This window comes from Oncorhynchus mykiss, chromosome 4, assembly GCF_013265735.2.
Source record: "Oncorhynchus mykiss isolate Arlee chromosome 4, USDA_OmykA_1.1, whole genome shotgun sequence".
Classification (NCBI taxonomy): Eukaryota; Metazoa; Chordata; class Actinopteri; order Salmoniformes; family Salmonidae; genus Oncorhynchus; species Oncorhynchus mykiss.
In genome coordinates, this window is record NC_048568.1 from 39,517,501 (window position 1) to 39,544,939 (window position 27,439).

At 44.8% G+C, this 27,439-nt stretch overlaps 2 protein-coding genes across 2 annotated transcripts in view; one reads left to right on the forward strand and one right to left on the reverse strand.

Moving 5' to 3' along the window:
- Positions 1-5,835: 5,835 nt before the first annotated feature.
- LOC110522615 (rho-related GTP-binding protein RhoV) lies at positions 5,836-9,640 on the reverse strand. Its single transcript, XM_021601078.2, has 3 exons — positions 9,156-9,640; positions 8,915-8,973; positions 5,836-8,470 (listed from the first exon to the last, which is right to left on the reverse strand). The coding sequence occupies exons 1-3, from the start codon at positions 9,391-9,393 to the stop codon at positions 8,024-8,026; spliced, it is 744 nt and encodes a 247-aa protein (XP_021456753.2). The 5' UTR covers positions 9,394-9,640; the 3' UTR covers positions 5,836-8,023.
- Positions 9,641-10,926: 1,286 nt separating this feature from the next.
- Positions 10,927-27,439, forward strand: part of vps18 (VPS18 core subunit of CORVET and HOPS complexes) — a 34,194-nt gene continuing 17,681 nt past the window's right edge. The window contains exons 1-5 of the mRNA XM_036976263.1: positions 10,927-11,351; positions 16,736-16,877; positions 19,863-19,954; positions 22,971-23,221; positions 26,109-26,288. Coding sequence (XP_036832158.1) covers positions 11,249-11,351; positions 16,736-16,877; positions 19,863-19,954; positions 22,971-23,221; positions 26,109-26,288 — 768 coding nt within the window. The 5' untranslated portion in view covers positions 10,927-11,248. The remainder of the gene's footprint in view (positions 11,352-16,735; positions 16,878-19,862; positions 19,955-22,970; positions 23,222-26,108; positions 26,289-27,439) is intronic.

A 27,439-nucleotide genomic window follows, 5' to 3' on the forward strand; every position in this document is an offset into this window, starting at 1 on the left:
GGAGAGAGAGTGAGAGGGAGAGAGGGGGGTAGAGATAGGGTCAAGAGGGAGAGAGAGAGAGAGAGAGAGAGAGGGAGAGAGATCGGCGTGTGTGGGAAAATAATGAGAAGTGATTGCCTTCAGGCACAGTATGTCTTCCCATGGGCAATTAGTCAGAGAGACAAAACTGACGGTTTACAGTTGACTAGTTTTCACGTTGCTACTTTTGTAGATACGACTGATAGGTTGGCTTGTTTTACGTCTTTGTTGGTTTGTCTTCCTGAAATAAAACTCTGGTGCCAATTTGAGTACAGTAGGGATTTTCAGATGGCTTTTTATAAGAATAGACACATTTGTAACTTCCTAACATATCCGGTAGAAGTAACGTAACTGGCACAGAAATGGCCCGAAACCTATCTCTACATCTGGGCAGGTAAACTTTCCACCCAAATTAGCAGTGAACCACTGTGGGTCCCTCCTCGCCTCAGATAACGACACAAAACAGTTACATCTTGCCAAAAAAAAAAAAAACGGTTTGTTCGATGTCTCTTTGTGAGAAAGTGACATTAGGTGACAGCTAATGCCATGTCAAGTCAAGTCATAACAGTGTCTATAGGGCATAACCGTAACGGTGGATTTGGATAGCTGGGTAGTGGTTTAGGTAATGGGTAATTAGCCAATCATCTGGAGCCATCTTTAGATTGACTTTGTTGTCTGGCAGACGATGACTGGAGTGAAACTAGAGTTTCACACACAACATGCACACGAGTGAAACTGGCATGTGGCCAGAGGATGCAATGAACCCTGGGAAGAGAGAAAGAAGGATGGCCTCCCCTTGAGAAAGAGGGAGATACTCATGGGAACGGAAAACCTGTCCGACTTGGCCTTGATTGCTCAATGCATATGTCTGTAATAGTATTGTTACCGTCAACATTAAAGCATGAGTGTCATTATCAGAGTTGATATCTTATCAGTGTTGATATCTCTGTGATATTCCTCCAAGAACCATTCAGCAGGACATCATTTACCCTCTCACCCCCTTCAGACAACAGGACATAGCTGTGCTACAATATCATTTACCCTCTCACCCCCTTCAGACAACAGGACATAGCTGTGCTACAATATCATTTACCCTCTCACCCCCCTTCAGACAACAGGACATAGCTGTCAGGGCTCCAGGCATAAGCCACATCAAATACAATTGTATTTGTCAGGTGTGCCGAATACAACATGTGTAGACCTTAATTAACCAACAATGCAGTTCAAGAAATAGAGTTGAGAAAATATTTACAAAATAAAACAAAGTAAAAAATGAAATACAAGTAACACAATAAAATAACAATAATATACAGTGGGAAAAGGTGCTGAGTCAATGTGCAGGTGTACAGGTTAGTCAAGGTACTGTGTACATGTAGGTGGGGGTGAAGTGACTTTGCATAGATAATGAACAGCGAGTCAGCAGCAGTGTAAAAACAAAGGGGGGGGGGGGGGGTCAATGTAAATAGTACGGTGGTGATTTGATTAGTTCTTCAGCAGTCTTATGGCTGGGGGGGTGGTAGAAGCTGTTAAGAAGCCTTTTGGTCCTGGACTTGGTGCTCCAGTACCGCTTGCCGTGAGGTAGCAGAGAGAACAGTCTATGACTTGGGTGACTGGAGTCTTTGACAATTTTTTTGGGCCTTCCTCTGACACCACCTAGTATATAGGTCCTGGATGGCAATTAGCTTGGCCCCAATGATGTACTGGGTTGTACGCACTGCCCTCTGTAGAGTCTTACGGTTGGAGGATGAGCAGTTGCCATACCAGGAGATGAGGAAACTGGTCAGGATGTTCTCGATGGTGGAGCTGCAGAACTTTTCGAGGATCTGGGGATCCATGACAAATATTTCCAGTCTCCTTCAGTCGTGGCCTCTTCACAATTGTCTTGGTGTGTTTGGACCATGATAGTTTGTTGGTCATGTGGACACCAAGGAACTACGGCCCCATCGATGTGAATGAGGGAGTGTTTGGCCCTCCTTTTCCTGTAGTCCATGATTAGCTCTTGCTCACGTTGAGGGAGAGGTTGTTGTTCTGGCACCACACGGACAGGTCTCTGACCTCCTCCCTATAGGCTGTTTCATCGTTTTCGATGATCAGGCCTACCACTGTTGTGTCGTCAGCAAACGTAATGATGGTGTTGGAGTCGTGCTTGTCCACGCAATCGTGGGTTAACAGGGAGTACAGGAGGGGACTAAGCAAGCACCCCTGAGGGGTCCCCGTGTTGAGGATCAGCGTGCCAGATGTGTTGTTACCTACCCTTACCACCTGGGGGCGGCCCGTCAGGAAGTCCAGGATCCATTTGCAGAGGGAGGTGTCAGATCCCAGGGTCCTTAGCTTAGTGATGAGCTTTGTGGGCACTGTGTTGAACGCTGAGCTGTAGTCAAATTAACAGCACTGTCACATAGGTGTTCCTTTTGTCCAGGTGAGAAAGGGCAGTGTGGAGGCGGTATGTGAATTGGAGTGGGTTTAGGATTTCTGGGATGATGGTGTTGATGCGAGCCATAACCAGCCTTTCAAAGCACTTCATGGCTAACAACATGAGTGCTACAGGGCAATAGTCATTTAGACAGGTTGCCTTCGCTTTCTTGGGCACAGGGACTATGGTGGTCTGCTTTAAACATGTAGGTATTACAGACTCGGTCAGGGAGAGGTTGAAAATGTCAGTGAATATACTTGCTAGTTAGTCCCCACATGCTCTGAGTACATGTCCTGGTAATCCGTCTGGCCCTGTGGTCTCGTGAATGTTGACCTGTTTAAAAGGTCATGCTCACGTAAGCTACGATGAGTGTGATCGCACAGTCATCCGGAACAGCTGGTGCTCTCATGCATGCTTCAGTGTTGCTTTCCTTGAAATGAGCATTAAAGGCATTTAGCTTGTCTGGTAGGCTAGCATCACTGGGCATCTCGCGGCTGGGTTTCCTTTTGTAGTCCGTAATAGTTTGCAAGCCCTGCCACATCCGACGAGTGTCAGAGCCATTGTAGTACGATTCAATCTTCAGTCCTGTATTGACCCTTTGCCCGTTTGATGGACGACTCCAAAAAAATGTAGATTAAAACTCTCTTGGTAGATAAGTGTGTTCTACAGCTTATCATGGTACTCTACCCCAGGCGAGACTTCTTTAAAATAATATTAGACATGGCGCACCAGCTAGCTGTTCTGTCCTGCCGATGTACGGAAAACCCAGCCAACTGTACATTATCCGCGTCGTTGTTCAGCCATGACACGGTGAAACAAGATATTACAGTTTTCTCGAACAGAGATCATCCCGTTTATTCTCCAGTGATTCCAAGTTGGCCAAGAGAACGGATGGTAGAGGCGCGCTACCCACTCGCCCACAAATTCTCACAAGGCACCCCTATCTCCGCCCCTTGCATTTCCATCTTTTCTTCACGCAAATGACTGGGATTTGGGCCTTGTAGAAGCAGTATATCCTTTGCGTCTCACTCATTAAAGAGAAAATCCTTGGTGAGTTCTGTTCTGACATCCAGAAGATATTTTCGGTCATAAGAGACTGTAACAAGTACAGTTGGTGAGGAGCCCGTAAAATGGCAGCCATTCCCTCTGGCTCCATTATAAACATATGCAGTTAGTTAGGGTCCCTGACCCCCCCCCCCCCCAAAAAAAAACTACTTTTACATTTTTATTTTTATTTTAAGAACTTCCTGTTGAGAGTAACAATAGTAGAATACACCAGGTGCAAGTTAGAAATATGGTTGTGCATCAGCAGTTTTTCCTCTTGCTTTGTCACTAGTCTCAGAAGGGTCGTTAAAAACCGGATATTCCGGTTTTCAAGGGAAATGGAAGAGAGTCTGCGACGTGATTTCCATTTTCATTAACGTCTTTTACTCCTCTACATTTACTGGATTGGTTGAACACGAGAGAACCTTCCCCGACAGAATGTGGATCTAGTTTCAGGTGTTTCTTTTATGACTGCTACATTAGGTCACTGACAGTAACTCAATTAGCGATGTCAGCTAACAACATTTTTTTTTTTATTGGTAAGGTAGTCTAGCCACTTTTCAAAATTTGTAGTAATCATATACGAATACTGACCCGGTGTGCAGGGCACATGCCCAGGGGCCCTGACCTCCAGGGTGGCCCTCATTTGAATTTGTTAGTCACTCTAACTCAGATATCATTAACATGGCATACATACAGTACCAGTCAAAAGTTTGGACACACTTACTCATTCAAGGGTTTTTCTTTATTTTACATTGTAGAATAATAGTGAAGACATCAAAACTATGAAAAAACTTACATGGAATCATGTAGTAACCAAAAAAGTGTTAAACAAATCTGTCATAGTCGTGTGTATAGGTGGCAGAGAAGTCAGGCGCAGGAGAATCAAACTGAATGAAATGGAGTTGTTTATTGACTGTAAACAAAACTCCAAAACTAAGAATAATAATAAGACAAAGTGGGTACGAGGACCCATCGCCCAGCAACACAAACAACCTCTGAAAAAGACATGAGGGGAAACAGAGGGTTAAATACACAACAGGTAATGAATGGTGATTGATACCAGGTGTGTTGGAAGACAAGACAAAACCAATGAAAAATGGATCAATGATGGCTAGAAGACCGGTGACGTCGAACGCCGAGCACCTTCGGCTTCGACTTCGCCAGAAGTCGTGACACAAATCAACATATATTTTACATTTGAAATTCTTCAAAGTAGCCACCCTTTGCCTTGATGACAGCTTTGCACACTCTTGTCATTTTCTCAACCAGCTTCATGAGGTAGTCACCTGGAATGCATTTCAATTAACAGGTGTGCCTTGTTAAAAGTTGATTTGTGGAATTTCTTTCCTTAATGCGTTTGAGCCAATCCATTGTGTTGTGACAAGGTAGGGGTGGTATATAGAAGATAGCCCTATTTGGTAAAAGACCAAGTCCATATTATGGCAAGAACAGCTCAAATAAGTAAAGAGAAATGACAGTCCATCATTAGTTTAAGACATGAAGGTCAGTCAATCTGGAAAATTTCTAGAACTTTCAAAGTTTCTTCAAGTGCAGTTGCAAAAACCAACAAGAGCTATGGTGATACTGGCTCTCATGTGGGCCACCACAGGATAGGAAGACCCGGAGTTACCTTTGCTGCAGAGGATAAGTTAATTCGAGTTAACTGCACCTCAGATTGCAGCCCAAATAAATGCTTTACAGAGTTACAAGTAACAGACACATCTCAACGTCAACTGTTCAGAGGAAAACTTATTGACTCAAGACATTTTAGCTTTTCATTATTAATTAATTTGTTTTAAAAAAAAATAGAAAAACATCCTTCCACTTTGAAATTAAGGGGTATTGTGGGTAGGCCAGTGAAAAAAAAATATCTCAATTGAATCCAAATTCAGGTTGTAACAACAAGCAACATGTGGAAAAAGTCGAGGGGTGTGAATACTTTCTGAAGGCTCTGTATCTCTCCATAAAATTCCCCTGGAGTTGATTTGCAGGTGTTTTTACAGTCTTATCGCCAACAACAACAAAAAATACAACTATTTTTTCTTTTTAAATCAGAACTTGTGGGGTCCAAATAAAAGTGACCCGCGGGCCACCAGTTGGGGAACCCTGTCCTAAGGTAATGTGATGGTCCAGGTATAAGGAATCTGGGGTGTTGGTACAGAATACTCAGAACCTCCCAATGCTAAAAGCCCATCAGACTCCAGTAGGGTTCTCCCTAAACAGACCTTCATATCATTCAGAGGTGCTAGACATGGTTTTAGGAGTCTCTGGAGCCACACAATGGAATGTCAATATACATATTTTTTTTAATTAAAATATATCAGTGATAAATGATGACAAAATAATATTCATTTGGATTTGTTTAAATTATTTATTTCCATCGCTTCATTCAAACACAGTATGAAAAAGCAAAGTATTGACAGAGGGTTTGGTTTAGAAGATTAGTGACAGAAATATGCGATTCCCCAAAGGTAAACTGTTCACAGCTTTTAGAAGCATTATGGTGAAAATTCCTTGTCACCTGTAACATTGCAGACAAAAAAAACCAAACATTTGATGAACTGTTTAAAACAAACAGAAATATATATCAAATTCACATGAGCTCTTCCACGAGAAGCATAACCAGCATATAGCCTGGATGCCAACCCTCGTCTCAATAAACAAGCTAGGACTGACTCACCATCGGTCTGGCAATAACATCCCTGTCCAATAAACCACAGACCTAGACGGGCACCCAGGCTATTTAAAGTGAGTGTTAACATTCAAGCAGGAGTTATTTTAGCCTACTATAATGTACACAGTGTATTCTATAGAGCAGTAGGGTTGAATCGGCTGGAGATAGAGAGTGAGGAGTACAATCAGATGGAGACAAGTTAGGTGTTTCATTCACTGGAGGTTAAGGGAGCTGGGCGGTCTTGGGGTTTCTATTGCCTGGGGTTTTCTAGTCTCTACTCACTACCGATGTAAACAAACAAAGGCTAAAACAGTGGGCTGGGGATTTCTCCTGGGCCAGGGTATAGGAAGTGTATACTGGCTACGGCGTCTCAAGAGGGACAAAGTTTTTCAAGAAAAGGTATTTTAAGGGAGTATGTGAGGCACAGACATTCACTTCTCCTAGTGGAGAACTGTTAGGCTGCAAACGCAACAGAACATTCTGCAGAGGCATTTAGGCTGCAAACCCAACAGAACATTCTGCAGAGACATTTAGGCTGAAAACCCAACAGAACATTCTGCAGAGGCATTTAGGCTGCAAACCCAACAGAACATTCTGCAGAGACATTTAGGCTGAAAACCCAACAGAACATTCTGCAGAGGCATTTAGGCTGAAACCCCAACAGAACATTCTGCATTTAGGCTGAAAACCCAACAGAACATTCTGCAGAGGCTGAAACCCCAACAGAACATTCTGCAGAGGCATGAACCTTGTCAGCTCAGGGGTTTGAACTTACAACCTTGCGGTTATTAGTCCAACTCTCTAACCACTAGGCTACCCTGCCCGGCATCGAAGCTTAATAATTGAACTCATTCATTTGGTGGGTGTTTATATTTGTCCTGTTTCCTATTAGTCCTATGTGGGTTTTTGGCACATCCCAACTCTCCCTGAGACACCCTCGGAGAGTGGGGTCGCGACCCTGGAGCAATTATTGCCTATTTATTGCCTTACGCCATTTGCACACACTGCGTATAGACTTTTTCTATTGTGTTATTGACTGTACGTTTGTTTATTCCAGGTGTAACTCTGTTGTTGTTGTTGTTGTTGTTTGTGTCATACTGCTTTTGCTTTATTTTGGCCATGTCCCAGTTGTAACTTGTTCTCAACTGGCCTTAACTGGTTAAATAAAGGCGAAATAAAAGATAAAATCAATAAAAAGTGCCGTGTGATTTTTTTTACCTCATCGGTGGCTGGCCCAATGCCCTAACCGCTAGGCTACGTGCCACCCTAACCAACACAATGGCCTGTGGAAGCCATTCCCAGGTCACACACAGGTAAGAAGGTAGCACCTAGCCTAGTGCTGTGACTTCAGCCTACGTACACCGTTGAATATGAATAGGCCTTGTTTTGTGTGGCTGGGCAGCAAAAATGCAAATGAGAAAAGGCTAACAACCAACCCCTGACGACCTAAAAAAAACATCCTTCTCTCTCACAACCCACTGACTCTCTGACTATCACACAGAGGCAGCGCAGCAAGCTCTCAGGTTAGAAAAGACACCAATCCAGACCATGCAAAGGAATTCACACCATTTACATGACAGCCTTGTCCCACTGACAAGATGTACTCAATGTCCTTGGTTTTAAATTTCTCTTGTCTTCATTACGCTTCAGTACCTGTTCTTACTTGGTTACCTGCAATGGCTAGTGAAACCTGCAATGGCTAGTGAAGTACGCTATACCACTCTACCACTGTCTTCAGTCCAGGACTCCAGTAGAACTCAGTTCATTTACCAATTCTGGGCCGATTCCAAAGCTACAAGTTCTTAGTAAGTCTTCATAAGTTAATAAATAATAATAGTCATTATTCTGTCCAGGACCCATGGGATCTCATCTCAGATAAAACAGAATAATTTCTTCCAGCTGCATTTAGAGAAGGCCTTGCTGCGTCTGTCCGACAGCTGCCTCTTCTTCTCCTTCCTGGTCTTGTGTTTGATGGCAGCAAAGATGGCCGCGTCGAACGCCTCTTTTAAGTTCTTCTGCGTCAACGAAGAACACTCGACATAGTCCGCCGCTCTGATCTTCACCGCCACGCTCCGCGCCCGATTGGTCAGCACCGGTTTGACCCCGCAGCGGGCCAGGTTGATCAGGACGTTGACGTCCAGCAGGAGGTCGGACTGGGTGCCCACGAGGATGATGGGAGCTGAGGGGTTGCAGGCTCGGATCTCTGGGATCCACTTGTTGGTGACATTGTGGAAGGAGGTGGGGTTGACCACACTGAAGCAGAGCAGGAAGACGTCCGTGTGGGAGTAGGAGAGGGAGCGGAAATCGTCAAACACCTCCTGGAAATGTCAAGGTAGAGAGAGATAGAGGAGGGGCGGGGTAGGGGGCAAAGAGAAAGAGAGAGAGGGGTCAGCTTAGCTGATTCAGCAGTGTGTGAATGTGAATGCTGTCTGGGGGTCAGAACAACAACAACAATGGACGCCGGTGACAGAGAGAGACGATGACTCACACAGTATGACTTTAGAACCAAACTACTGCTGCTACATGTGAAAGACTGAATGCTTTCCTGTCAGCTACATATCTTTTGTCACGTTTGTGACTGATTCTACAAAGCAGACGTGTCTAATTCATTTCAAAATTACATCCCAACATGTTTCAAACCGTTGTCATTGAATTGGACTGACGAGATTCAAGAATAGACTATTCATTATGGATGATATAATGTTCTTATATATATATATATATATTTTTTTTTATTTATTTAAAGAGTCTGATATTGTTACCTGTCCAGCTGTGTCCAGTAGTTGTATTCTGACTGAGGCTCCTCCTACTTGGACCTGACCTGTTGAAGAGAACACAAGAATACAATTATTTTATAACTCAAGTTTGTTAGTAGTTTGAGTTTGTAAATCAACAATACATTTAGTTGTTTAATTCTTATAAATAAGGATATTATACGGTTATAAACTTAGGCTATACAGTTATTTTTCTGAAATGTATTTCCAGTAATTGAAAGGTTCTCACCTGAAAAGACATCAAAGCCGGTCTGTTTGTATTCCGTGGGGTATCCATTGCTGGTGTAACTGACTATCATGCTTGTCTTTCCCACCGCCCCGTCCCCCACCAGCATACAGCTGATAGCCGCTGACTCCCTCTCCAACCCCGGCGCTGACTCCCTCTCCAACCCGGCCTCTTGGTTTATCAATCCGCATGAAGAGGGGACGCGGGATTCTTCACAATAATAATCCATTTGAGGTGGCATGTCCGACGATTAAAGTTGAAGAATAGTAACTTTTCCGTGCGTAAAAACTCAGTCTTATTTTAGGCTATTCCGACGTGCGATTCTCTAGAAGAGTTTTTCTTCATTAAGCGATGTGTTCTGTAGTCTCACCTTGTCGGGTTGTGAATGACAGTGATGTGAATCGGTTTTGAGGCAACTTTCCGCTCAGTCATGCTGTGATTTGCATAGCCCCGCCTCCACCAGCTGAAGGAAAGATGTGAACTATTTGCGGAGGATTGGCAGACACTATATATAGTAAGACCCTTGAATGGTTTGTTGTGTTCCTACATTGCAGGCTGTTTTGACATGTAAACTACTTCCCAAAATATTTGCTGTGATGTTATTTTTTTGATAGTGACAATAATACAATTATTTATCTTATTAACTTTTTAGTGTTTGCATTGTCTCTATTATGCAACGAATCAGAAGTGCAATAAATTATTTCCAGTTGTGTATTTTGACAACAGACAATTATAGGAAATATAATTAACGAAGGTCTTGTATTGGCCCTAAAAAATGGTCAAAGACTCCAGCCACCTGTATGTAGCCTGTTCTCTCTAACACCGCACGGCAAACTGTACCGAAGTCTAGGTCCAAACGGCTCCTTAACAGCTTCTGCCCCTAAGCCATAAGACCGCTAAACAGTTAATAAAACGGCTACCCGGACTATTTGCATTTACTTCGTTTTTTTACGCTGCTGCTGCTGGCTATTTGATATCTACGCATAGTTACTTTACCCCTACTTATGTATACTGAACAAAAATATAAACGCAACATGCAACAATTTAAAAGATTTTACTGAGTTACTGTTCATAGAAGGAAACCAATCAATTGAAATACATTCATTAGGCCCCAAATCTATGGATTTCACATGACTGGGCAGAGGCGCAGCCATGGGTGGGCCTGGGAGGGCGTAGGCCCCCCACTTGGGAGCCAGGTCCAGCCAATCATAATGAGTTTTTCCCCACAAAAGGGCTTTAATTACAGACAAAAATAGTCCTCAGCTTTTTGTGCGTATGGAAAATGTCTGGGATATTTTTGTTAAGTATACATATTACCTTAATCACCTCGATTAACCTGTACCGCACATTGACTCATTATTGGTACCCCTTGTATAAAGCCTCGTTATTGTTATTTGATTGTTACTTTGTCTCTTAATTATTATACATTTTTTTTAGCAAATATTTTCTTATTGCATTGTTGGTTAAGGGCTTATAAATCATAATTTACTTACAAGCACATTATACCCTGATGAAGACAGCTTGTCTGTCGAAAAGTTGGATATTAGCGTATTCAATTATTGCATGATCCTGGTCCTAGTGTGCAGCTCTCGTTTTCTTTTTTCATGCATTTGGCGCATGTGACAAATACAATTGGATATATTTTTGAGGGGGGAGTGTATTTATTAGCCTCGCATATACAAATAAATGTCAGTCGCTGTTTGAAAATTGGACAAAGTGCGCCTTCTCGTGCCAGACTATAGAACTACAATATTCTTCTCATCACGTGATTTTGGTGCCAAGATCACCTGACTACACACGGGTCCTTTCCCTTTTTTTGTGCGTTTGGAAGTTTTCGGGGAAGTTGCACACAATTAGCATGTTTTGACAGTTTTTTATATGGCTAAGATAATGCCGTTTTCTATCATGTAGAGTACGCTTCAGTTCTGAATCCTTTCTGACGAGACGCACGCAACAGAATGGGCTCTTTGTAGACTCCAGAAATCTAGCGGTACCTTGTTAGCTCATAGCCAGTCATTATGCCACCGCATGATCCGACCTTGTAGCAGTTAGCTGTTAGTTAGTTCCTCTGCTGTAGATCACCGCTACGTTTTGCAATGTCTTCTATCCTGGATGAATACGAAGACTCGCAGAACAGCAGGCACCCTGTGCAACATAGTAGCCGTCTGTCTGCTGCCAACATCGGCATAACGCATTCAGGTACTGGGGCAAGGCGATGGGCCTTTCAAATGGGTCTGTTTATAATAAGGCTCTATTGTTGGGACTATCTATATTGTTGAATTTATGCACCACATTACTTCAATATAGCTAGTAGAATGATATGTATTAATGTTCCGCTTGATACCGATTTGATAGAATGGAATTGACGATGTTGGTAATGCTGTATGTAACCCATTCATAGACGCAAACTAGCGTACTACCTTCTAGCGCCTAATATTGACGAGTTTCCTCTGGCCTGGCCCTTGATCACGACTCTGAGATCCATTACATTACACATACTCCGAGATCCGTTACACATACGATGTGGTTTTCTGTTTTGGGGAGTTTGGTTTAGAGGGTTTTATTTTATATCTGCGTCTCTAAACACTTGTGTGTAAACGGAAGTCGGATGCCACAAACGCGTTGCCACTGAAAAGTACTGTCTGTAACTGTGTTAAAACAGTGTAGCCTAAGTGTATATTTTGCATTTGTTACATTATTTTGATGTGATATGAAAGTAGAGGACTTTATGTTTCTAGAACCGTACCGCAATAATATTGTCTGTTGTGGCTGCCATTGCCAATTCAAATCAAACTTTATTTGTCACCACGCCCCGAATACAAGTGTAAATGCTGATGAAATGCTTATTTACAAGCCCTTAACCAGTTCAAGAAGAGTTAAGAAAATATTTACTAAATAGACTAAAATAAAAGTAACACAATAACATAACAATAAAGAGGTTATATACAGGAGTTACTGAGTCATTGTGCTGGGGTACGGGTTAGTTAGGGGGTACTGGTACTGAGTCATTGTGCTGGGGTACGGGTTAGTTAGGGGGTACTGGTACTGAGTCATTGTGCTGGGGTACGGGTTAGTTAGTGGGTACTGGTACTGAGTCATTGTGCTGGGGTACGGGTTAGTTAGGGGGTACTGGTACTGAGTCATTGTGCTGGGGTACGGGTTAGTTAGGGGGTACTGGTACTGAGTCATTGTGCTGGGGTACGGGTTAGTTAGGGGGTACTGGTACTGAGTCATTGTGCTGGGGTACGGGTTAGTTAGGGGGTACTGGTACTGAGTCATTGTGCTGGGGTACGGGTTAGTTAGGGGGTACTGGTACTGAGTCATTGTGCTGGGGTAGGGGTTAGTTAGGGGGTACTGGTACTGAGTCATTGTGCTGGGGTACGGGTTAGTTAGGGGGTACTGGTACTGAGTCATTGTGCTGGGGTACGGGTTAGTTAGGGGGTACTGGTACTGAGTCATTGTGCTGGGGTACGGGTTAGTTAGGGGGTACTGGTACTGAGTCATTGTGCTGGGGTACGGGTTAGTTAGTGGGTACTGGTACTGAGTCATTGTGCTGGGGTACGGGTTAGTTAGGGGGTACTGGTACTGAGTCATTGTGCTGGGGTACGGGTTAGTTAGTGGGTACTGGTACTGAGTCATTGTGCTGGGGTACGGGTTAGTTAGGGGGTACTGGTACTGAGTCATTGTGCTGGGGTACGGGTTAGTTAGGGGGTACTGGTACTGAGTCATTGTGCTGGGGTACGGGTTAGTTAGGGGGTACTGGTACTGAGTCATTGTGCTGGGGTACGGGTTAGTTAGGGGGTACTGGTACTGAGTCATTGTGCTGGGGTACGGGTTAGTTAGGGGGTACTGGTACTGAGTCATTGTGCTGGGGTAGGGGTTAGTTAGGGGGTACTGGTACTGAGTCATTGTGCTGGGGTACGGGTTAGTTAGGGGGTACTGGTACTGAGTCATTGTGCTGGGGTAGGGGTTAGTTAGGGGGTACTGGTACTGAGTCATTGTGCTGGGGTACGGGTTAGTTAGTGGGTACTGGTACTGAGTCATTGTGCTGGGGTACGGGTTAGTTAGGGGGTACTGGTACTGAGTCATTGTGCTGGGGTACGAGTTAGTTAGGGGGTACTGGTACTGAGTCATTGTGCTGGGGTACGGGTTAGTTAGGGGGTACTGGTACTGAGTCATTGTGCTGGGGTACGAGTTAGTTAGGGGGTACTGGTACTGAGTCATTGTGCTGGGGTACGGGTTAGTTAGGGGGTACTGGTACTGAGTCATTGTGCTGGGGTAGGGGTTAGTTAGGGGGTACTGGTACTGAGTCATTGTGCTGGGGTACGGGTTAGTTAGGGGGTACTGGTACTGAGTCATTGTGCTGGGGTAGGGGTTAGTTAGGGGGTACTGGTACTGAGTCATTGTGCTGGGGTACGGGTTAGTTAGTGGGTACTGGTACTGAGTCATTGTGCTGGGGTACGGGTTAGTTAGGGGGTACTGGTACTGAGTCATTGTGCTGGGGTACGGGTTAGTTAGGGGGTACTGGTACTGAGTCATTGTGCTGGGGTACGGGTTAGTTAGGGGGTACTGGTACTGAGTCATTGTGCTGGGGTACGGGTTAGTTAGGGGGTACTGGTACTGAGTCATTGTGCTGGGGTACGGGTTAGTTAGGGGTACTGGTAGTGAGTCATTGTGCTGGGGTACGGGGTTAGTTAGGGGGTACTGGTAGTGAGTCATTGTGCTGGGGTACGGGTTAGTTAGGGGGTACTGGTACTGAGTCATTGTGCTGGGGTACGGGTTAGTTAGGGGGTACTGGTACTGAGTCATTGTGCTGGGGTACGGGTTAGTTAGGGGGTACTGGTACTGAGTCATTGTGCTGGGGTACGGGTTAGTTAGGGGGTACTGGTACTGAGTCATTGTGCTGGGGTAGGGGTTAGTTAGGGGGTACTGGTACTGAGTCATTGTGCTGGGGTACGGGTTAGTTAGGGGGTACTGGTACTGAGTCATTGTGCTGGGGTAGGGGTTAGTTAGTGGGTACTGGTACTGAGTCATTGTGCTGGGGTAGGGGTTAGTTAGGGGGTACTGGTACTGAGTCATTGTGCTGGGGTACGGGTTAGTTAGGGGGTACTGGTACTGAGTCATTGTGCTGGGGTAGGGGTTAGTTAGGGGGTACTGGTACTGAGTCATTGTGCTGGGGTACGGGTTAGTTAGGGGGTACTGGTACTGAGTCATTGTGCTGGGGTACGGGTTAGTTAGGGGGTACTGGTACTGAGTCATTGTGCTGGGGTAGGGGTTAGTTAGGGGGTACTGGTACTGAGTCATTGTGCTGGGGTACGGGTTAGTTAGGGGGTACTGGTACTGAGTCATTGTGCTGGGGTACGGGTTAGTTAGGGGGTACTGGTACTGAGTCATTGTGCTGGGGTACGGGTTAGTTAGGGGGTACTGGTACTGAGTCATTGTGCTGGGGTACGGGTTAGTTAGGGGGTACTGGTACTGAGTCATTGTGCTGGGGTAGGGGTTAGTTAGGGGGTACTGGTACTGAGTCATTGTGCTGGGGTACGGGTTAGTTAGTGGGTACTGGTACTGAGTCATTGTGCTGGGGTAGGGGTTAGTTAGGGGGTACTGGTACTGAGTCATTGTGCTGGGGTACGGGTTAGTTAGGGGGTACTGGTACTGAGTCATTGTGCTGGGGTACGGGTTAGTTAGGGGGTACTGGTACTGAGTCATTGTGCTGGGGTACGGGTTAGTTAGGGGGTACTGGTACTGAGTCATTGTGCTGGGGTACGGGTTAGTTAGGGGGTACTGGTACTGAGTCATTGTGCTGGGGTACGGGTTAGTTAGGGGGTACTGGTACTGAGTCATTGTGCTGGGGTACGGGTTAGTTAGGGGGTACTGGTACTGAGTCATTGTGCTGGGGTACGGGTTAGTTAGGGGGTACTGGTACTGAGTCATTGTGCTGGGGTATGGGTTAGTTAGGGGGTACTGGTACTGAGTCATTGTGCTGGGGTACGGGTTAGTTAGGGGGTACTGGTACTGAGTCATTGTGCTGGGGTACGGGTTAGTTAGGGGGTACTGGTACTGAGTCATTGTGCTGGGGTACGGGTTAGTTAGGGGGTACTGGTACTGAGTCATTGTGCTGGGGTACGGGTTAGTTAGGGGGTACTGGTACTGAGTCATTGTGCTGGGGTACGGGTTAGTTAGGGGGTACTGCTACTGAGTCATTGTGCTGGGGTACGGGTTAGTTAGGGGGTACTGGTACTGAGTCATTGTGCTGGGGTACGGGTTAGTTAGGGGGTACTGCTACTGAGTCATTGTGCTGGGGTACGGGTTAGTTAGGGGGTACTGGTACTGAGTCATTGTGCTGGGGTACGGGTTAGTTAGGGGGTACTGGTACTGAGTCATTGTGCTGGGGTACGGGTTAGTTAGGGGGTACTGGTACTGAGTCATTGTGCTGGGGTACGGGTTAGTTAGGGGGTACTGGTACTGAGTCATTGTGCTGGGGTACGGGTTAGTTAGGGGGTACTGGTACTGAGTCATTGTGCTGGGGTACGGGTTAGTTAGGGGGTACTGGTACTGAGTCATTGTGCTGGGGTACGGGTTAGTTAGGGGGTACTGGTACTGAGTCATTGTGCTGGGGTACGGGTTAGTTAGGGGGTACTGGTACTGAGTCATTGTGCTGGGGTACGGGTTAGTTAGGGGGTACTGGTACTGAGTCATTGTGCTGGGGTACGGGTTAGTTAGGGGGTACTGCTACTGAGTCATTGTGCTGGGGTACGGGTTAGTTAGGGGGTACTGGTACTGAGTCATTGTGCTGGGGTACGGGTTAGTTAGGGGTTACTGGTACTGAGTCATTGTGCTGGGGTACGGGTTAGTTAGGGGGTACTGAGTCATTGTGCTGGGGTACGGGTTAGTTAGGGGGTACTGGTACTGAGTCATTGTGCTGGGGTACGGGTTAGTTAGGGGGTACTGGTACTGAGTCATTGTGCTGGGGTACGGGTTAGTTAGGGGGTACTGGTACTGAGTCATTGTGCTGGGGTACGGGTTAGTTAGGGGGTACTGAGTCATTGTGCTGGGGTACGGGTTAGTTAGGGGGTACTGAGTCATTGTGCTGGGGTACGGGTTAGTTAGGGGGTACTGAGTCATTGTGCTGGGGTACGGGTTAGTTAAGGGGTACTGAGTCATTGTGCTGGGGTAGGGGTTAGTTAAGGGGTACTGAGTCATTGTGCTGGGGTAGGGGTTAGTTAAGGGGTACTGAGTCATTGTGCTGGGGTAGGGGTTAGTTAAGGGGTACTGAGTCATTGTGCTGGGGTACGGGTTAGTTAAGGGGTACTGAGTCATTGTGCTGGGGTACGGGTTAGTTAAGGGGTACTGAGTCATTGTGCTGGGGTACGGGTTAGTTAAGGGGTACTGAGTCATTGTGCTGGGGTATGGGTTAGTTAAGGTAATGTGTGCATGTAGGTAGAGGTGTATTCTCCTCTAAACAGAACATCCTTGGACTATAAGGACTAGCGTTAGGCTCTTTTAGTCCATTGGGCTAGCGATGATGATGATGATTGACATGATAAGTGATTATATTAATGGTTGCTTGTGATCCGTTGCAGGGTTTGTGAATGTGAGACTCGAAGAGGAGAAGCCGATATTCAACAAACAGAGGATTGATTTCTCACCCCCGGAGAAGATCAACCACTTTGCTGTCTGTAACAATCAGCTATGCATGAGTTTAGGGAAGGACACTCTCCTGAGGTAAGGAGACACTTTTGAAATCTGCGATTTCATGGTGTTGTGAATAGCCCTTTTCGATGTTCCCTCTAAGCTGCGTGCGTGCGTGGCAGTCTTGGCTCCGGAGACGCACGAGGTTGAATTTCACTGAGTTCACCCTGTTAGTTTACACTATATTTATATCAACGTTTCCCTTCTGTGGGACTTGTGATCAAATCAACGTAGTATCACCCTCCTTTGAATACAAACAAATCTAACTTTGCATGATTGAGTTAGTGATTTTGCTGTAGGCATTGCACATCCAGAGAGGTGAAAGCGAGAGGCCAATATCTGTCCAAAATAAGCCCAATGCATTTCTATGGGCTTATATTGGACCTAAGCTTGTCGACTGCCTTTCTGCCTTTGGGACAATGACTCCTATTGTTAAGGCGACGACATGAGCAATTCCTAATTATATACAGATGTCTGGCGCGTCGGAGGAGAATTCGGACCGGTAGCCTACAAGTGGGCTTTTTCCAGTGGTTTTTATCAGATCAAAGTGTAGAGTGGCGTGTGCACATTTGTTGATATTCTTTGCGAGTTATTAGCCCAGATATAATTAGCTATATAGCAAATGTCTATTTGACTCATGGTGTTACAGACCAGTGAAATTAGCTATATAGCTAATTATTAGTCAGCAATGGGAGAGTGATTGTGTCCTACAAGAGGACATAACTTGTAGGCTAACATTTCTAGCGTTGGGCCAGTAACCGGAAGGTTGCTGGATCGAATCCCCGAGCTGACAAGGTAAAAATATGTAATTCTGCCCCTGAACAAGGCAGTTAACCCACTGTTCCCCTGTAGGCCGTCATTTTAAATAAGAATTTGTTCTTAACCGACTTGCCTAGTTAAATAAAGGTTACATTTAAAATGTAAAAATAGCTGTCTGATAAAGGAGTCTGGTAAATAGCTGGTTAATGTCTTAAAGGGACAGTGTTGTATGTTGAGGCTGGAATGTGCAAAGAAACCAAAATGGCCGACATCTTTGTCTGATTCACTGCACGGGGAAAATCATTTATTTTGTAAATCGGTTTCTTGCATCAATACAACTTAATAAAATGCCTTTTTCGGGGCATCTATTTGACTCATGGTGTTACAGACCAGTGAAACATCAGGCTTCTATTTGACTCATGGTGTTACAGACCAGTGAAACATCAGGCTTCTATTTGACTCATGGTGTTACAGACCAGTGAAACATCAGGCTTCTATTTGACTCATGGTGTTACAGACCAGTGAAACATCAGGCATCTATTTGACTCATGGTGTTACAGACCAGTGAAACATCAGTCCTCTATATCTAACTCATGGTGTTACAGACCAGTGAAACATCAGTCCTCTATATCTAACTCATGGTGTTACAGACCAGTGAAACATCAGTCCTCTATATCTGACTCATGGTGTTACAGACCAGTGAAACATCAGTCCTCTATATCTAACTCATGGTGTTACAGACCAGTGAAACATCAGGCCTAGATAAAGTGTATACAAGGTTCATATCCAGTCCCTCATGTGTTTAGAAAGGTTCATGAAATGTAGACCTTCATTGAACACCATATACTGTAGACTATGTACTGTAGACTACAGTACTATGTACTGTAGACTATGTACTGTAGACTATGTACTGTAGACTATGTACTGTAGACTATGTACTGTAGACTATGTACTGTAGACTATGTACTGTAGACTATGTACTGTAGACTATGTACTGTAGACTATGTACTGTAGACTATGTACTGTAGACTACAGTACTATGTACTGTAGACTATGCACTGTAGACTATGCACTGTAGACTATGTACTGTAGACTATGTACTGTAGACTATGCACTGTAAACTATGTACTGTAGACTATGTACTGTAGACTATGTACTGTAGACTATGTACTGTAGACTATGTACTGTAGACTCTGTACTGTAGACTCTGTACTGTAGACTATGTACTGTAGACTATGTACTGTAGACTATGTACTGTAGGCTCTGTACTGTAGGCTCTGTACTGTAGACTCTGTACTGTAGACTCTGTACTGTAGACTCTGTACTGTAGACTATGTACTGTAGACTATGTACTGTAGACTATGTACTGTAGACTATGCACTGTAGACTATGCACTGTAGACTATGCACTGTAGACTATGCACTGTAGACTATGCACTGTAGACTATGCACTGTAGACTATGCACTGTAGACTATGCACTGTAGACTATGCACTGTAGACTATGCACTGTAGACTATGCACTGTAGACTATGTACTGTAGACTATGTACTGTAGACTATGTACTGTAGACTATGTACTGTAGACTATGTACTGTAGACTATGCACTGTAGACTATGTACTGTAGACTATGTACTGTAGACTATGTACTGTAGACTATGTACTGTAGACTATGTACTGTAGACTATATCATATAAATACGTAGTCTATTGGTTTTGTTGGTAGTTCCACTCTACATTATGCTCAAATATCCACAGGAGCCTACTTGGCCAGACTATAAAAGTGTTACTTCAGTGTTCACAGTAAAACACGCGCTGGAAGACCTGAACATTTGCTCGGTTCCCCCCCCCCCCCCCCCCCCGAAAAAATGTTGAAGGAGCAATTGGCCTTGTCACCCATGCCTGTCCAAGCCTATCTGTGTGAGAAGAACCAAACGTGTGAATGGTGCAGTGTGGATCTTGATGTGATTGCTAAGTGATGGGATTAAAGGGGTAAGGGTTGATCTCGTCAGTCATTCAGGGTGATCTGTAAAGGACTAGGATGGTATTGATTTGAATGCTTACTGTATAACATTGGATTGGTATAATGGTAATGATAATAAGCATGAATATTTCATTTCTTGTAAAATATATTCTGAAATACCTGTGTGTGTGTGTGTGTGTGTTTTCCACATCAGATTGCATCTACCGTATTGGTGTCTAAGATGAGTGAACATGACTTTATAAAGGAGTTTATTAAGATTTCCTCTGTATGTTGTTCCAGGATTGACCTTGCCAAGCCAGACCAGCCCAACCAGATAGAACTGGGGAGGAAGGATGACAGCAGAGTACACAAGCTCTTCCTGGACCCCACAGGTGAGAACCGGGGAGCTCTTCCTGGACCCCACAGGTGAGAACCGGGGAGCTCTTCCTGGACCCCACAGGTGAGAACCGGGGAGCTCTTCCTGGACCCCACAGGTGAGAACCGGGGAGCTCTTCCTGGACCTCACAGGTGAGAACCGGGGAGCATTTCCTGGACCCCACAGGTGAGAACCGGGGAGCACTTCCTGGACCTCACAGGTGAGAACCGGGGAGCACTTCCTGGGCATTACAGGTGAGAACCGGGGAGCTCTTCCTGGACCTCACAGGTGAGAACCGGGGAGCTCTTCCTGGACCTCACAGGTGAGAACCGGGGAGCTCTTCCTGGACCTCACAGGTGAGAACCGGGGAGCTCTTCCTGGACCCCACAGGTGAGAACCGGGGAGCTCTTCCTGGATCCCACAGGTGAGAACCGGGGAGCTCTTCCTGGACCTCACAGGTGAGAACCGGGGAGCAGGGAACTAAAGTAGAATACTTGAAAAGTACTCCCAGAGATGGAATGGCATCAGGATCCTCCAATTCATTCATGTTTTACCTCATTGTCAGATTAGTATTTGTGCTAACTGATACATTTTCCATAGGGGTACTTCTCAGGTAAATTATCAACAGAGTTTGCCGTTTTAATTCATAGCTAGTTAATGTGAGTAATCGGGGCGGCAGGGTAGCCTAGGGGCGGCAGGGTAGCCTAGTGGTTAGAGTGTTGGTAACCGGAAGGTTGCAAGTTCAAATCCCCGAGCTGACAAGGTACAAATCAGTCGTTCTGCCCCTGAACAGGCAGTTAACCCACTGTTCCTAGGCCGTCATTGAAAATAAGAATTTTTTTCTTAACTGACTTGCCTAGTTAAATAAAGGTAAAATAAAAATCATCACACCATTATGGTTGATCTAATTACTACCCCAAAGTAACGACAGTTACGTCTGTACCAATTCAATTCCCAATACTCTTAGTTGTTTTATTTTGGTGCATACTGAAATCACTAGCTCACTAGTCAACCTCAAACACTCGTTGTCGAGTCATCGAGGGCTCCACTGCTTCCTTCGCAGGCCTCTTTTATTGAGTGGGCATCCTGTGCCGACTCCTTGCCCTTAGCAGCGAGTTCTTCCCATGAATCTGTGTTACCAAGCAACAACATAGTTATTACTACTTCACCCTAAAAAATGAATAAATTGAATAAATGAGAAATTAATTTAGACGTTTGGCCGAGGAGGTCATTTTCCATCTAGCTGAGGAGTTTAGTGCCTGAAGAAGTTGTATTTCTGATGTTTCATAATGAGCATGAAGCCCTGTCCAGCATTATCTGGTTAGCATGAAGCCCTGTCCAGCATTATCTGGTTAGCATGAAGCCCTGTCCAGCGTTATCTGGTTAGCATGAAGCCCTGTCCAGCATTATCTGGTTAGCATGAAGCCCTGTCCAGCGTTATCTGGTTAGCATGAAGCCCTGTCCAGCGTTATCTGGTTAGCATGAAGCCCTGTCCAGCATTATCTGGTTAGCATGAAGCCCTGTCCAGCGTTATCTGGTTAGCATGAAGCCCTGTCCAGCGTTATCTGGTTAGCATGAAGCCCTGTCCAGCGTTATCTGGTTAGCATGAAGCCCTGTCCAGCGTTATCTGGTTAGCATGAAGCCCTGTCCAGCGTTATCTGGTTAGCATGAAGCCCTGTCCAGCGTTATCTGGTTAGCATGAAGCCCTGTCCAGCGTTATCTGGTTAGCATGAAGCCCTGTCCAGCGTTATCTGGTTAGCATGAAGCCCTGTCCAGCGTTATCTGGTTAGCATGAAGCCCTGCCCAGCGTTATCTGGTTAGCATGAAGCCCTGCCCAGCGTTATCTGGTTAGCATGAAGCCCTGTCCAGCATTATCTGGTTAGCATGAAGCCCTGCCCAGCATTATCTGGTTAGCATGAAGCCCTGCCCAGCATTATCTGGTTAGCATGAAGTCCTGCCCAGCATTATCTGGTTAGCATGAAGCCCTGTCCAGCATTATCTGGTTAGCATGAAGCCCTGTCCAGCATTATCTGGTTAGCATGAAGCCCTGCCCAGCATTAGCTGGTTAGCATGAAGCCCTGCCCAGCATTACCTGGTTAGCATGAAGCCCTGCCCAGCATTATCTGGTTAGCATGAAGCCCTGCCCAGCATTACCTGGTTAGCATGAAGCCCTGCCCAGCATTATCTGGTTAGCATGAAGCCCTGCCCAGCATTATCTGGTTAGCATGAAGCCCTGTCCTGCATTATCTGGTTAGCATGAAGCCCTGTCCAGCATTATCTGGTTAGCATGAAGCCCTGCCCAGCATTACCTGGTTAGCATGAAGCCCTGCCCAGCATTATCTGGTTAGCATAAAGCCCTGTCCAGCATTATCTGGTTAGCATGAAGCCCTGTCCAGCATTATCTGGTTAGCATGAAGCCCTGTCCAGCATTATCTGGTTAGCATGAAGCCCTGTTCCAGAATTATCTGGTTAGCATGAAGCCCTGTTCCAGCATTATCTGGTTAGCATGAAGCCCTGTTCCAGCATTATCTGGTTAGCATGAAGCCCTGTCCAGCATTATCTGGTTAGCATGAAGCCCTGTCCAGCATTATCTGGTTAGCATGAAGCCCTGTCCAGCATTATCTGGTTAGAATGAAGCCCTGTCCAGCATTATCTGGTTAGCATGAAGCCCTGTTCCAGCATTATCTGGTTAGCATGAAGCCCTGTTCCAGCATTATCTGGTTAGCATGAAGCCCTGTCCAGCATTATCTGGTTAGCATGAAGCCCTGTCCAGCATTATCTGGTTAGCATGAAGCCCTGTCCAGCATTATCTGGTTAGCATGAAGCCCTGTCCAGCATTATCTGGTTAGCTCTAAGCCTCAGCCAGTCATTTATATGATGCGAAAGAGAAGCTTACCAACCAGCTAATGCAACAATAAATGCAATGCTCCTTTCATAAGCTAGTGCAACTAATCAGATAGCTGTGTATTTCTGATTATTCAGTAGTATTACATCAATGATTAAACACTGGTCTCCCCTCTCGTCCCCTGCAGGGTCCCACCTGGTGATTTCTCTCAGTACCAGCGAGTGTCTGTATCTGAACAGGAACACCCAGAAGGTGAGGTCTCTGTCCCGCTGGAGAGGGCACCTCATAGAGAGTGTAGGCTGGAACAAGCTGCTGGGGACAGAGACCAACACTGGGCCCATCCTAGTGGGAACCAGCCAGGGAATCATCTTCGAGGCTGAGATCTCTGCTTCAGAGGGAAGCCTGTTTAACACCAACCCTGACCAGTACTTCAAACAGGTGAGAACACACACACACACACACACACAGTAGGCTACTTCAAACAGGTCAGTGATGGGATCTGAAAATAAACATTGAGTAACAAAATACAACATCGCCCCAAGATGATGTTTTGTAAATTTAACCAATGGAAAGCCATGCTTATCAAACCTCTTGACATTCAAACTAATTCATCAATGCTGATTTGGTTACTACTAGGGATGCGCGATATATCGGAATCGGACGATATTAGCTATAAAAAAAAAAATGCCAACATCGGCTCTACGTCTAGTTTAACGCCGCTGTCAAACCTGTATAATATAGATGGGTGACGCAATGACGCCACGAAAGAGACAGCGCTACACGTGCAACACAGCATTCCTAACCTGGCCCACAATGTCTGCTGCGTGGATCTATTTTGAAGTTTCAAAGGAAGAAGATAAAAAAGTCCATATGCAACATTTGTGCTGCTATTTATTTCTCCAAGACGTTCAGCGACTTAGAACCAAAGAAGAAGAAACTAGGCGCACACTTCCAACAACTAAACAAGTTTAATTCGAGCAGAAAGAGCAAGGACATTTCAGCGAGACAACTCAAACACGAAATCCATTAACGGCAAGATAATGGCGTCCAGTTAATTAAGAACAAATTCTTATTTTCAATGACTGCCTAGGAACAGTGGGTTAACTGCCTTGTTCAGGGGTAGAATGACAGATTTGTAAGCTTGTCAGCTCGGGGATTCGATCTTACAACTTTTCGGTTACTAATCCAATGCTCTAACCACTAGGCTACGCTGCCGCCCCCTATATCGTTGCCCTTGACAACCAACCGTTCTCCGTCGTGGATGATGTTGGCTTTTGCCGACTGGTCGAGCACCTCGAGCCCCGGTACACACTACCAAGTAGGCGCTATTTTTCAGATGTTGCCCTACCGGAGTTACAAAGTATTGTTGAAAAGCACATCCATGAGCTACCTGCTATGGGCGTCACTGCTATTAGCTTCACGACTGACATTTGGACCAGCGACGTCAGCCCCATGAGCATGCTGAGTCTGACAGCACATTGGGGCGACGAGGATTTCGTACTGAGGAAAGCCGTATTGCGTTGCTCAACAATGTGCTGGTTCTCATACCGCTGCAGCGATTTCAATGGCATTTGAGAACCAAATCAAAATCGAATCAAATGTATTTATATAGCCCTTCGTACATCTCAAAGTGCTGTACAGAAACCCAGCCTAAAACCCCAAACAGCAAGCAATGCAGGAAGTAGAAGCACGTTTGAAAGTTGGAAAATCCCCAAGGACAAAGTAGACGCTGTGCAACGTGACGATGCACGGAACACGACAAAGGCTTTGGAAGAATGCGGAGTCGGCAGTTTGTGAACGAAGGTGTTTTGGCCCGACGCAGTGTAACAGTATAACTTTAGACCGTCCCCTCGCCCATACCCGGGCGCGAACCAGGGACCCTCTGCACACATCAACAACAGCCACCCCACGAAGCATCGTTACCCATCGCTCCACAAAAGCCGCGGCCCTTGCAGAGCAAAGGGGAACCAACTACTTCAAGGTCTCAGAGCAAGTGACGTCACCGATTGAAACGCTATTTAGCGCGCACCACCGCTAACTAAGCTAGCCGTTTCACATCCGTTACATCAGTACCACCGCTAACTAAGCTAGCCGTTTCACATCCGTTACAGCAGCATATCTGACACAGTGGCAACAGGTAGGAAGATAGTGGGTCATTTTAAACACTCACAGCTTGGAGTGAAAACGAAAAGGCTTTTAAGCAAGACGTTTCCACCAGATGGAACAGTACTTTTTATATGATGTAGAACCTGCCGGAACAAAAACGAGTGCTTGGCCGCGTACGCAGCAACAATCATTACAAACCGGCGGACTCTCATTGAAAACACATGAACACTCTCCTAGCTCCATTCTAAACAACTGACTGGAGAAATAAGCTCTTCAACAGTGTCTGCAGCAGACGTGATTACCCTTCTGTCATGGCAAGATTGGATAGTCAGAAGAGCCACCTTTTTTAAAGCATCTTTGTAATGCGGGGCAGCTAAAATATTTTGTCATGAATATCTGTCGTGCGATTTAAAATACATTCGTGGATTTTTACAAGTTTATTAAACAATCTGTTCCTAACTGAACAAATGAACATATGACACATTGTTTCACCAATTTAACTGTACTAGAATCCTTAAAAGGCCGCTCATATTTTTTCATATCTATTATCGATATCTGTGTCTGGTTTTTTTGGCAAGGAAAATATCGGATATCGGCCAAAAAATGTCATATCGCTGCATCCCTAGTTACTGTGCATCCCTAGTTACTGTGCATCCCTAGTTACTGTGCATCCCTAGTTACTGTACATCCCTAGTTACTGTGCATCCCTAGTTACTGTGCATCCCTAGTTGCTGTGCATCCCTAGTTACTGTGCATCCCTAGTTACTGTGCATCCCTAGTTATTGTGCATCCCTAGTTATTGTGCATCCCTAGTTGCTGTGCGTCCCTAGTTGCTGTACGTCCCTAGTTGCTGTGCGTCCCTAGTTGCTGTGCGTCCCTAGTTGCTGTGCGTCCCTAGTTGCTGTGCGTCCCTAGTTGCTGTGCGTCCCTAGTTACTGTGCGTCCCTAGTTACTGTGCGTCCCTAGTTACTGTGCGTCCCTAGTTACTGTGCGTCCCTAGTTACTGTGCATCCCTAGTTGCTGTACGTCCCTAGTTACTGTACGTCCCTAGTTACTGTGCATCCCTAGTTGCTGTGCATTCATTGGTTACACTCCTTCATGTGAACTTATCCGCAGGCTACCAGCTTCTGTGACTGTATTTGATGTAGCATTTAGATTTGTATTTTTTCTACCAAACCAGTCCTTATTATAATGTGTAATGTATGTAATTGAAACACAGGTCCACTCCCTGGAGGAGGACGGGAAGCCTGCTCCTGTATGCTGTATAGAGGTGGAGAGAGGTCCGGAGTCTAAAGTCGTCATCATCGCCACCACCAGGAAGCGTCTGTTCCAGTTCGTAGGTCGTGTGGCGGAGGGGTCCGAGCAGCAAGGCTTCAGCTCCGTCTTCTCTCAGAACCAGGTCTGTTTGCAGCTGCTTTTTTTAAACAACAGGGCAAATGGCAACCTATTTACTATGTAGTGTATTTACACTCCCTATTTACTATATAGTGTATTTACACTCCCTATTTACTATGTAGTGTATTTACACTCCCTATTTACTATGTAGTGTATTTACACTCCCTATTTACTATGTAGTGTATTTACACTCCCTATTTACTATGTAGTGTATTTACACTCCCTATTTACTATGTAGTGCATTTACACTCCCTATTTACTATGTAGTGCATTTACACTCCCTATTTACTATGTAGTGCATTTACACTCCCTATTTACTATGTAGTGCATTTACACTCCCTATTTACTATGTAGTGTATTTACACTCCCTATTTACTATGTAGTGTATTTACACTCCCTATTTACTATGTAGTGTATTTACACTCCCTATTTACTATGTAGTGTATTTACACTCCCTATTTACTATGTAGTGTATTTACACTCCCTATTTACTATGTAGTGTATTTACACTCCCTATTTACTATGTAGTGTATTTACACTCCCTATTTACTATGTAGTGTATTTACACTCCCTATTTACTATGTAGTGTATTTACACTCCCTATTTACTATGTAGTGTATTTACACTCCCTATTTACTATGTAGTGTATTTACACTCCCTATTTACTATGTAGTGTATTTACACTCCCTATTTACTATGTAGTGTATTTACACTCCCTATTTACTATGTAGTGTATTTACACTCCCTATTTACTATGTAGTGTATTTACACTCCCTATTTACTATGTAGTGTATTTACACTCCCTATTTACTATGTAGTGTATTTACACTCCCTATTTACTATGTAGTGTATTTACACTCCCTATTTACTATGTAGTGTATTTACACTCCCTATTTACTATGTAGTGTATTTACACTCCCTATTTACTATGTAGTGTATTTACACTCCCTATTTACTATGTAGTGTATTTACACTCTCTATTTACTATGTAGTGTATTTACACTCCCTATTTACTATGTAGTGTATTTACACTCTCTATTTACTATGTAGTGTATTTACACTCTCTATTTACTATGTAGTGTATTTACACTCTCTATTTACTATGTAGTGTATTTACACTCCCTATTTACTATGTAGTGTATTTACACTCCCTAT

Excerpts from the sequence above, each read along its gene's own strand:
- LOC110522615 (XM_021601078.2), bottom strand. The coding sequence starts at position 9,393 with ATGCCACCTCAAATGGATTATTATTGTGAAGAATCCCGCGTCCCCTCT. Across the intron at positions 8,974-9,155 it reads CGGCTTTGATGTCTTTTCAG|GTCAGGTCCAAGTAGGAGGA; the intron begins GTGAGAACCTTT and ends TCTCTTCAACAG. Across the intron at positions 8,471-8,914 it reads TACTGGACACAGCTGGACAG|GAGGTGTTTGACGATTTCCG; the intron begins GTAACAATATCA and ends TGACATTTCCAG.